The 12,314-nt window shown below is 44.2% G+C and overlaps 1 protein-coding gene across 2 annotated transcripts in view; it reads right to left on the bottom strand.

Moving 5' to 3' along the window:
- LOC146798232 (endothelial PAS domain-containing protein 1-like) overlaps positions 1-10,036 on the bottom strand; it is a 522,541-nt gene extending 512,505 nt beyond the window's left edge. For both annotated transcript variants that reach the window (XM_085625511.1, XM_085625512.1), the window contains exon 1: positions 9,790-10,036. In XM_085625511.1, coding sequence (XP_085481637.1) covers positions 9,790-9,962 — 173 coding nt within the window. In that variant the 5' untranslated portion in view covers positions 9,963-10,036. The remainder of the gene's footprint in view (positions 1-9,789) is intronic.
- Between the last annotated feature and the right edge of the window lie 2,278 nt (positions 10,037-12,314).

Raw genomic sequence — 12,314 nt, 5'->3', positions numbered from 1 at the left:
CAGAGTTCCAGCACCCTTGGAAGATACAGCCCCTCTCGAGAACCAAGATCCCAGTGAGCCGACAGAATCGCCAGAGAGGGCCAGTCAAGCTGTAAGGGTTGCTGAAGCGGCTGATGGTGCACTGAATCGAGTTGGGGGAGGACGTGAAGAAAGTACTGACCCAGAAACCGGCGAAGGAGCGAGAGGTGCAGTGGGTAGTACAGAATCGAGTTCTGCCGAAGAAGAGGAAGTCAGTGCACAGGGTATCGGAGAGAAGACTGGGGGAGCCACCGAAGCGGAAAGGGTTTGGCCCGCAAAGCAGAACCGGGTGAACCTGAGGTTGGCCCCAGACACCGACCTTGCACCAGTTTCGGAAGAACCAGAAGAAGAATCGGGAGACGAGGAAAATCCTCAAGGTGGTGTGAGAAGGTCCAAGAGAACTCGAGTGCCAAGTCGGAAGTACGCTTCCCCGGAGTGGGCATACCAAGTGACTGATGCCAGGGTTACCGAGCACGGGAAGATTGAGGTCGATGACATTGGTCAACAGTGTCCCGCTCCAGAGGGTGGAAGTGTTGCTGAAAGTTCCGGGATTGGAGATCGAAGGGATTCTGACGATTCATATCCCAAGTCCGCCATTCCTAAGTGTCATTCGAGGTATGATCTTGGACAATTTGGAGTTCCCGACGTTCACGACTGTGCCAGATCCACAAGAACTGATTATTCTTAAGCTCGAAATATTGCAGGGAGTCTTGGAGCTGTTGGGACCGGCGCTTATGTTAGATTGATTTGAGAAAGGTTGCAAGCTAAGAAGAAGATTACCTAGAGCCGAGCGGAAGAAGAACAAAATTAGGGATTTTTCCGTTGTAGAACGAAGAAAGTTAGGGAGGGTTGCCTAAGTTAACGAAAGAGACATTAATGAGAAAGAGACTTATCCTTTCAGAGACTGCATTGGACATTGAGCATATTCCGAAGATGGCAGATCCTGTAAACCCACATCGTAGGGCTAAACTGATAATAGGCACATTGATAGGAGTTGTAGTAGTCACCATATTTGCGGTAGTGATCAGTTCCTACATGGTGGCTCACAGGCAAGAGGGGAAGGTTCAGGGAGCACCCACACCTATTACCCCAGGGCAGAGTGGTGTTAGTATTAGCGAACAGGAATCATCGGAGTTGAGAGATGTTCGCAGACTTCACATGGATTTGTCAAAGGGTGATTTTAAGCTTAACGCGTATGCAAGGTTGCTGTATGAGTATGTTGATGCGATGGATGTGAAGGATTGTTATGTGTGCATGCAGTTGCCTGCTTCAGTGGATGAGGGTATCAAGTATCATCATCTCCCATTGACTTATGGGATTTCTTGTAGCATATGGCTCAGTTTATTTTATGACAGGAGACAGTTCGAGTATTTCTTCTCAAATTTTGACACGGTACTTCCCGAGGTGCCAGCAATCAAGCATTTGAATAGATATGATCTGGATAAGAAAGAGGACAGACTCCTGAAATATTTTAGACCGACTGTGAAACTGGATACGGCGCATGCTCACAGGAATAACCTGACATGTGCGTTATCAGAGATAGAGAAGAAATTCATAGACCAAGTAGAGGACAGGTATAGAAAGTTGACCGAGACACGACACACCGGAGATAGCCCAGTAGATTGGACGGACGAGGAGAGAGCTCACAGATCTAAGGGAAGTTATGGACCAATAGCATTGGATGAGGCACAGAGAGGGAATTTGTGTATTGCACGGCCTCAATCCAAGACGGAGAAGGTCGCAGTAGGACATAGCATTTGTTCTCAGACTTTTACAGTGGAAGCTTATGCTAAGAATTTTATGCAAGGTCCAGTAGAAGTAATCCCGACAGTGTATTATGTTTGTGGGACGAATGCTTATGTCAGACTACCCGACAATTGGTATGGAGTATGCTATTTGGCTATCATATTCCCGAAGATTTATCACACAAGGGACTTGGAGTTGTTAGAGACGAAGCGACCGCCCAGGAAACGTAGGGCTACAAATGCCGGTGTAGTGATTGGGGACATATACGGAGCAATGATACCTAGTATGGGTGTGGTGTTGAATGATGTGAAGATCCGAAGGTTGGCGACTGTAGTTGATGAGTTGTCTATGAACACGGCGAGATCTTTGATATTGGTGGCTGGAGAGATGTTGTCGATCCGGAATATGGTTTTGCAGAATCGCCTTGCTTTAGATGTGTTGTTAGCAAAAGAAGGCGGAGTCTGCAAATTATTGAAAGTTCAGGAATGCTGCACGTATATTCCAGACAACTCGAAGGAGATAGGGAAGTACATAGACAACATAACGACTATTCACAAGGAGATTACGGATCTGACGGAGGTGAATGTGTGGGAGAAGATTGGATTAGGATTTGGAAGAGTGGGAACTTGGTTTGCGAATCTGGGAAGGGGATTTCTAGGTTCAGTGTTGAAACCAATTATTATTGCCGTGGTTTGTGTGATCTGTTTGTGGGGATGTGTGAAGGCATGGAAGTGGTATCAAGGAGGCAAGGTTGAAAGAGCTCTAAAGGCAAACGAGAGGAGGTTGGCAAAGCTCCAGGAGCAGCAATATGAGAGTCTTAAGAAACTGGAGGGAGTCCGACATGGAAATGTTATGACTAGCACGGTTTAAATCAGTTCTGAAGAAGGAAATGTAATGGTGTGATGACGGATGTCATCAAAGGGGGGAACTGATGTAGCGTTTAAAAGTTTGAGAATTGTAGGGGTGCGTTATATTCACTGTTAGTCGGCACCCGTATATAACCAAATGTGTACTCAGGGATTTCGTGTGCAATGTATTACAACTGTATAACCTATATCGATTTTAAGTAGAAGTGCTAGCTATGTACAAGCACATGGTAAACGTATTAGAGAAATGTATAGTGTTTAGCTACGGGAAATGCAATGTGGTGTTAGAAATGTGTACCCCAGACTTCGTGTCTGTAGGTTGTTTAGGTTGACCACACATGAAAGAAAGACGTAAATGTCAATACTGTGATTGAAACCTGCTTGTGTAACCGAAGTAGTGGCCAGAATTCGCATATATCGTTGAGGCGAAAGGCCTGGTATTTTCTTATGTTAGCCAAGGGCAATAGGCCAAAAGGGATTTATTCCAGTAGAGGTTTTAGGCTGTAGTAAATTGCAACTTAAAAGATGTGAAGAATGTCTGCTTTGCATGATCTCACCCCAGGTGCAAGGACAGTTGCTCGTTAGTAGAGAAGCTCTTTGTTCATAATTTGAATTATGTAGAGAAAGCCAGACATGGGAGTGTATTGGAATGTGCCAATCGTAACTCCTAGTGCGGATGGCGTCTGGGACTCAAGGCCAAGCGATGGACGATGGAACTGGACAGCGCTCTGTGGAAAAGTACTGAAAGACGACCCCGGAAGGAGAGGAGGCGCAAAGGGCGTGTTCGGAGACTTGGGGTACTGTATTAGGGACAGCGCCCCGAGGGTGGAGGCAGAGCAGAGCGGGGCAGCCCAAAGCAGAGGACGGCTAGGCGAAGGGTAGAGGGGGCAACTTAGACCAAGCTCTCTAAGTGAGGACTTCTTAGGAAGTTTCGCTCTGACACCTTTTATTCTGATGAGGGTCTCAAGGGATTGCTATGTAGGGATGTCACCTAGTACAGAGTAGGGACAGAGATGGTATGGTTCAGTGTCCCTAGTATCGACATTTGCTTGGTAGTGTTCTACCTCATGCTTTTAGAGATTGTACTTTTAGTTATTTTTAGCCGTATGCGGATTCTTCGTAGAGTAGCATTTGTTTTAGTGCCTATGTACTTGTTGTGCCTCGTGTTGAGGACTTTGTATCTCCAAATCTTTATGTTGATAATAAAAACCAGAGAGCCAAGAGATTAAGTTTCGAGTCCTTGATTATGGCAAATTGCAGACTGTAATTGTGATAACGGTAATATTCCCTCCATGCTATCAGGCAAGTAAAAAGTTCCATCTGACCAGAGTGGGTTCCAGTAGTTAATTGCGAGATACTAAAATAGGCCGGAGCACCGGTATTAGCTATTTCCCTTAAGTCAACTGGTAGTTTAAAATAAGATTTATTTAGGTATTTAAGCTCTTTACTGGAATAGGATAGTCTAGCCATACTGGGTCACTCACCAATATATAACAAAGCCAAGCGTTCGGGCAGGGAAATTGTGCTTTTGGCAATCGATGCTGAGAAAGCCTTCGATCAAGTGCACTGGACCTATTTCAGGGCAAAGCTTCTCCACTTAGGCGAGAAATTTCAGGCCTGGGTCCTAAGTAACTATTGCCATCCTAATGTGATAGTCAGAGTGAACTAACAGGTTTTGATGCCCTTTCCTATAAATAGGGGCACCTGCTCTCTCTCGCCCCTGTTGTTCGCCCTCTATATGGAACAAATGGCCTAGTGGGTTAGGGACACTCCAGACATCGGTGGGGTCACATTTGGCACGGAACAACATACCATCAGCCTATATGACGACAACGGGCTGGTGGCACTAGATAATCCTACCTCGGCTCTCCTGGCTGAACTAGAGACCTTCGGCCAAGCTGAGGGTTTTGGGTTAATGTGAGTAAATCCCAGGTTCTTTACCTATCAACATCTCCAGTGACGGTCGCACATCTAGCAACACACTATCCAATACAGTGGACATCCATGTCCATACCATACTTGGGGATTAAATTAGCCTCATCGGTTCCAAAGACCGCTGCCTTAAACTATAGGTATTTGTTCCGTCAACTTTGGGACAACTTGTCCCGATGGAGGCATTATCGGCTCTCGTGGCTCAGACAAGTGGCTGCCGTTAAGATGACTGCTTTGGCCAAGGTCCTATTTGTGTTCCAGACCCTCCCAGTGACACCTCCTACAGGGATGATTCAGGCTCTACAGGGGGACATGAATCACTTTGTTTTGGTGGACAGCTGGCCCTGCATGTGACATGAGCAAAGTTATCGACCCCCCCAGATGATGGAGGCTTAAGTCTTCCTAATCTCCTACAATATTTTAAAGTTTCACAGCTATGTTATCTGGTAGAATGGAGTAGGGACGAGTCAGAAAAGCGCTGGCCATTTCAAGATAGAGGGATAGTGAGGCAGCACCTCTGGAAAGTTCCCTTCTTGAAGAGGTCACATCACCCGAGGAGCCTTTACTCCTCTTCCATTACCAGGGCAACAATGGAAGTTTGGGACCAGGTGGGACTCCGTAGGGGCCTATAGTCATTCCCTTCTCTGCTGACGCCAAATCTAGGCCATGCCGACTTTACGCTGGCCATGGACCAGGTGGCGTTATCACCATGGCAGTGCCGTTCCTTGGGTCATTTGTTTGATGAGGAGAGTGAGATATCATTTGATCAACTGCACACGGAGTATGAGCTTCCAGACAGCCGGAAGGATGCATTATATGCAGCTACAACATTGGTTGTTGCACCTGTCTAATTGCCCTAGGCCACAGAGGTACCTCACACCTTTTGAGAAGTGGCTAGAAACCAAATCCTTGGATAAGCAGCTTATTTCTGAATTATATAGCATTCTACGCCAACCTACCCCGCCAATTCCTAGTGCGGGCCAGAGGAGGTGGGAGACTGAACAAGTGAGGCAATTGACGCTGAAAGAATAGGGGTAGGTGTATCATAGAGCGCAACATACAGCACACAACACAGCCAGCTTTGAAACTGCCACCAAAATAGCCATGTACTGGTACCGCACACACATACACCTACACAAAAGAAATCCTGAGCGGAGCCCTGATTGTTGGAGGGGATGTGGCGCCCCCTGAACACTGCTCCACTTGTTATGGATTGCCCTAAAATAGCGGAGTACTGGACTGCGATCATAGATGATATTGTCCTACATTTAGACATGCAACTTCCCAGATTCCCTGCTTACAGGATCCTAGGACTGCCTAATCCACTCACTTTCTTATTAAAATCCTGTAGGGGAGGCAGAAAGGGCTGGCTCTGGGAGCAGCACTCCAGAACATACTTATGCACTGGGACACAGAACGCATCCCAACACACCAGGGGTGGCTCCATCACCTCTGGTACATACTGGGGATGGAAAAGATTTCCCTCTCTCTTACTGCCCAGAGAGCCTTTTATGGAGAGCTCTGGTGCTCATTCACTGCCCTTCTTTTGACAGAATTCCGGAAGCTTACCTGTCCCAAATACCTGCGCTTACTGCGTCTGACAGATGTCACCCCCTCTACACAACCAGTAGATACCAGTTAAATGGACTCTTGGAGAGGCCTGTAGTGTCATGTTTATTATCTGTCTGTGCATCGAGTACTGAGGGGTGGGTGGGGTTGGGGAGGGGTTTTATTTTTCCTCGTTTGTGTTATTAATGCAATAGGGTACATAAGCAGAGCACTGCAACACCCTATTTGTTGCTATCTTAGTATAAAAAATGCAAATAAACAGATTTGAACCATAATATTGGGGATTGTTTGGAAAGGTGAGGAGTGCACATTTCTGGAACATTTTGGCTTGATTTAACATTAAGGTTTTACATGTCCTATTTATAAATACTTCACTCTGCCTTCAGTGCAACAGTTTTCTCTTAGGGTGATCTTTTAAATAATTAAAGGAAAGGTTTAGGCCTGTTTAAGAGGGTTATTTTGACTGGTCCAATTTCCAGTTAAAACGTGCACAGATAGGCTGCAGTCATGTTCACATTGTCAATTTAGTGGATGGCACAATGGGTGCCGCAGTCCACTTGTGACATTAAACTTAAAGGCCCTGGGTGCCCCTTTGTACCATACAGTAGGGACTTATGGGGAAGTTCAATATGCCACTCAGGAGTATGCCAATTCCAGCATGTGGCAAGGAGGAGTACAAGCACTTTACCCATGGTTAGTAGGGGTAAGTGAATAGAGTTCTATAGCTAGCAAAAGTAGGGTTCAGTAAAAAAGGCAAAAGATCTGGGGAAACCTCCAGAAAGAGCAAATGTGCAACATCCGCATGTTCACAGCAAAGAGACCATGTTAAATATGCAGGCCAAGAACTCTTGGGTCGAGTAGAATATTGAAACTTCTGGTCTTTCAGGTATGGCAAGATTTTGAAGATTTTTCAAGGTCTGCTACTAACTAAGGGGCATATCATCAAGGACCGGCGATAATTATCGCTAAGCGCACTTAGCGCTAGGATAATTATCGCCGGGTAATGTGGAATTTTATCGCTGAGATAGCGTGCTATTAGGAACACTTATCTCAAAAGCGATAACATTCCAAGTGCTAACTGACAAATGTGAGATTATCACTGGAAATCCAGCGATAATCTCACAAAGTTTGGCGATAGCTTGATGATCGGGCAAGGCAGACTTAGCCATGATATCCACCTTACATAGGATATCATGGCTAAATCAGTTTTGAAGCAGGTGTAAGGAAAGATTATCGCTACTTTGCTTATCGCTCTGCAGATTAGCGTGCCCATTGATAATTTGAGAAATGTCGCTTAGCGGCATTTCTCCAGTTATGTCAGGGCAGGAACACCCACTTTGCATCTCATTAGAGATGCAAAGCTGGGCGATCAGTAAACAGGCGATAATGGAAGGATTCATGCGACAGCGTGACCTTGCTGATTAGGCGATAAAATTTTCGCCGCTTTTCGTCCGAAAACGGACACAAAAGCGGCGATAATTTTATATCGCCTCATTGATGATATGCCCCTAAATATTTAGAGCCTCAATTTCGATTACTTTGCATGTCTGTGCAAGAAATGCTCTGGATGCTACCTACTTTGGGGAGTACTTCTATGTGAGGAACGCTTTATCTTTTTTAATCTTACGTTTTCCACCACACAACCTTTACTGGGAAATCGGTCTTTAAGTGTTATGATCAATTGTAAATAAGCAATAACCAACTAAACACCACATAGTACTTCTCCATAGAAGAGGTTACAAACCAGCAGCATTTCCTTCTCAAACGAGACCCCGAGCTTTGACAACAGCAGGACTGTCACCAGTAAGAACTCCTCCTTCTCTTAGCCACATCCCTAGCTTGATGAGCCTCCGAGTGCATCCGCACTGTCAAATATTAGACTTTCCAAGAAAATGATGGAGACACCATCACCACACAAATATTGCATACAAAGATATCGTCTGTCATAAATAGCATATCCGAAATATAATTGACAAAAATACTGTTCTATTGGGGCAATATTTTCGATTATTATCTCTAATTAGGCGATATTTTTGAAAGGGGTATTTAAGCCACAATATTTATGTCAGACAACATACTACCAATGATGTTCGGGTACCTTACCCATAAGATGTCTCTTTCTATGCAGACACCGCCATATACTGTAGCAACAAAACGGCTGGCAATCAGCCAGTGCTTCATACATACTGAGTGACAATTACAACAAGCAATAGCTGCACTGTGGGTGAATAATCCTCACAACTAACAGATGAGGATGGTGCTGACCCTTTGCACCGCAGCTAGCATCAGTGGTACAATCTCTGCGGTCTCTAGCCAGACCTAAAGAATGATCAGCCTATATTAGGCCTAGATAGAAATGGATTATACAACTTTGTAAAAACCTAGGCATAAGTAACCATAGTGAAGCCTATAGGATGATGAAATATGATACTCAACCTGTTAGCAAAGAGGAATTTAGAGATTGCTACAGTGATATGCGGACTAGGCGACGGAACATTATGAAAATGCCAGTGCAGAACCAAATATGAATCATAATGTTTTTGAATTATTTCTTTTGTTGGATATGCATCCTTTTAAAACTCTGAACTTTATTTATTATTTTAATGGAAATATGTAAATGATTGACTTGTGGCTTTTATTTTCTTATTTTTTATTTTTTTTCCACATTCTTTATAAGAATTCATATTTGCTTCGAGGTTGAGAGATTGACTTTATTCTTCAATGTTGGGATGGTTAATGATATTTTACTATATTTTAACTATTAAATGTTTAATTGCAATTGTGTATATTTTGTGCTTTTGTGGCCGCAATGGCCGAAATAAAGTTTTTTTGATTGATTGATTGAGAATGTTCAGTTTCTACAAGATGCCCCTATCTCACATGCTCATTTTTCATGAGCCGCCATGTGCAGGATTTTTTCATGTGAATACTGTAGGAGTGTCAGCAGACATGGAGGGACCACACATCCCGTGGCATCTATTTTCATACAGTGCTGGACATTTTCCATTGCAAGCTACAAAATGTCGCTCCCACAATCTCGGTATTCTTATAAGGCTAATATCTAGACAAGCAACACAACACACTTGTAAAGTTTACCTCAGAGAATCTTGCGAATGTGTTTCTAATTGTGTAATTTCTGTCTGTGACCGTCAACGAAGTTTGCAAAGTGTTAAAAAGAAAAGCAGTGCGGGGAGGGGAGATTCATTCAAGTAAGTTTTGAGAGGGAATATAGCACTACCAAAAAATCCACATTTTCTAAGCTATTTTTTCCACAGAACGTTTGTGGGGAGGAAGCTTCGCCCACAGGCAAACTGGTGGCTGGTTACAATCTCAGATAATGACCACTGTCTACCTTGCCACTGTTTCAAAAGCGCAATAGCGTAAGTGGTTGATGGCAGTGCAAATATAGCAGGGAAACGTGCAACTGCACCTTCCCCATCCCAACTATGACCCCTTCGCTCTCGCCCGCTCCCCCTCAGACCCCCCGCTGGAATCGCCGTCTCAAGCACGGAGCTAGCTTCTCACAAAGACACCGGAATGTATATACCTTAGCTTAGCATGTACATCGTTTCTGTTAGTGGTGCTGGGGAAACGAATATAAAAACGATTACTGTCGCCACGGAAGAACAAGGTTCGTGGCGCTGCGCTCTTTCCTTACCGTGGCTTCGAGCTTCTTGCGCTCATGCCGCAGGCCGCACTCGAACCCAGAGGGGCTGTGTCGTCTGATTCTCGGAAGCCGCCCTGCCCTGCACAGGAGCTCTTGTGCTGATATGAACTCAGCGTCTCTGAGTTGTGATGGGTCATGTTTGCACAACCCCAAGACAAGGGCATCGGGCCCCCAGGACCGCCCACTGGCTGGACCAACGCCCAGAAGGGCCTCGGTGCACCAGCGACTGATACACGAGAGACAAGAAGGCCCCTGCGCTCCGAGCCTGGCTTCGCTCCAAGACAGGAAAAGAAGTCAATTCTGAGCTATTGTCACAACACGCAAATATTCGGTCCTCGCATTCTTGACAAAGAACTGTCGCACATGACGCTTAAACCAAGCGGATGAGGCCTTCTAGGAGGCAAAAAGGCAGCCCTACAAGCAATATAATAACAGATTGCTCGGGGAGTACATTTGCCTGCACTATGATAGCGCAGAATACTGTTTGTTTTCAAACTTAAATTAATTTGTCAAATTTTTTAAAAAAGTTTTAGAGGGAGATTCCTTATTCGGTTTCAAAACCATCAAAGGTACAAAACATCCATGTGATACACATAACATATTTCGCTTCATTCAATATCCTTGACGCATAAATATAATGTAATACAACATTAACATGAAATCATAAAACGTAATCCCAGCAGATCTCAATGCAATTTTATTACAATTGTGTCCGTCAGAATATCAAGATAATTGCTCAAATTGATAACCTTATCTATACAATTCTTAGATTATTAATTAAAATTATTCCTAGGTTCCGAGATTTATAAAACTTATAATGTAGTATATAGTGCAATGTCCGAAAAAGAGCTTTTAGAGAGAGTGGGCCAATAAATATAAACACATTTATGTACATAATGCATAAATACTTAAACGGTTTCCATTGGACAACCCATACACTGAGAGCCAGATGTACGACGGTATTTAACATGCGCAAACGGGCTTGTGCATGCTAAAAACCTGTGGCCAATGTACAAACACTATTTTGCGAGTCGCAAATAAATTGCGACACGCAAAATAGTAAAACAATTAGTTCCCTGAGCAAACTAAATATATCAGAACCTTCAATTTAAATTCATAGGAATAATTCGAAAATCACAGATTAATATGTTGATAGATAAATTCTTTGTCCAATCTGCATCTTCTTATTGAGGTCTCTTGTAGTCACGGCTTTGGCATTGATTCTCAGGAGACTTGTTTAAATAATAAACACCTTAATGTTCAGTAAGAAATCCAAGTCCATATTTGACCTTTATAGACCAAAGTGTTTATTTCCGATTCATCGGGTCATAAAAGAACAGCTTTCATACAATAAAACAGAAGCCAACACGTGTTTCGTCTAAGGATGATATTCCATAAGACTTCATCAGGGCTGTAATGAATAGATATACAGCACAATTATTAATTGCACTCCTCTTAACCGAACAAGTCAGAGGTCCCCATCAAGCAGGGGAGAGCAGCCCAAATTAGTGTAAGTTTAAAGAAGAATCAGATATCAAAGTGTGGCAAGAGTTGTGTTCAGTATACCCAAACCACCTTCGTCACATAAAATTGTTCAAAAATAGAAGGGAACAGAAAAGAGAGAAAAACCACAGCTGGTGTCAATCGCCGGAAATGTAGTCAAATCACCGAAATAACCAAGACACTAAGCACCACGTGTCAATTAAAATAGTGTTTAGGGACTTGCTATTAGGATGGGGCGTTCCCTTCCTAATAGCTACCGCAAAGCCATGTACCAATGTTTCGCAACCGCAATTGCGGTCGCAAAACACTTGCAAATTACCACCCTCTTCAAGAGGGTGGTAATGAAGTCGCAAATTGGAAGCGGTCTCCAGGGGACCCCTTCCCTTTTGTGACTGGCACAGAAATCATTTTTAAGGGCAGGCAGTGGTCCAAGGGACCACTACCTGCCCTTAAAAATGAAACAAAAACGTTTAATCTTTTTGTTTTTCAATTCTATCCCGTTTTCCTCAAAGGAAAACGAGCTGTATTTAAAAAACAGAAAGTACTTTATTGACAAGCAGTCCCAGACATGGAGGTCTGCTAAGCCCAGCACGCCACCAACCCTGGGAGGGCCAGCCATTCCCAATGGGGTCACAAATTGCGAGCGGCTCATTAATATTCAGTATCTCCAGCAGCGTGAGCGGTTCACTCAACTCACTTCGTTGGTCTGCTGTGACCTGGTGCAGAGGTAAAGGGGCAAGCAAAGTTTCCATGTCCGCTTGTTTCGCACAGCTCACCGTTTGATACACTTTGGTGTAATGCGCAGTGAACGCACCATGGATTTCATACTGTTTGGTGAGCAGCGCTCCCATCGTTGATCTCAGCCGTAGTACAGGCATCTGCACATGTTCTTGCCGGATCATGCGTACTAACAGTCTGTCTGCCCTATCAGCCGCCGCGTGAGTGCGTGCAACGTGTGACGCTTAATTTAGACACCGTAGCCGCTCCCTCACCTCTGCATGTTGAGCCCTATG

Source organism: Triturus cristatus, chromosome 9, assembly GCF_964204655.1.
Source record: "Triturus cristatus chromosome 9, aTriCri1.1, whole genome shotgun sequence".
In the NCBI taxonomy this organism is placed as follows: Eukaryota; Metazoa; Chordata; class Amphibia; order Caudata; family Salamandridae; genus Triturus; species Triturus cristatus.
This window is presented reverse-complemented; position numbering and strand designations above follow the sequence as displayed.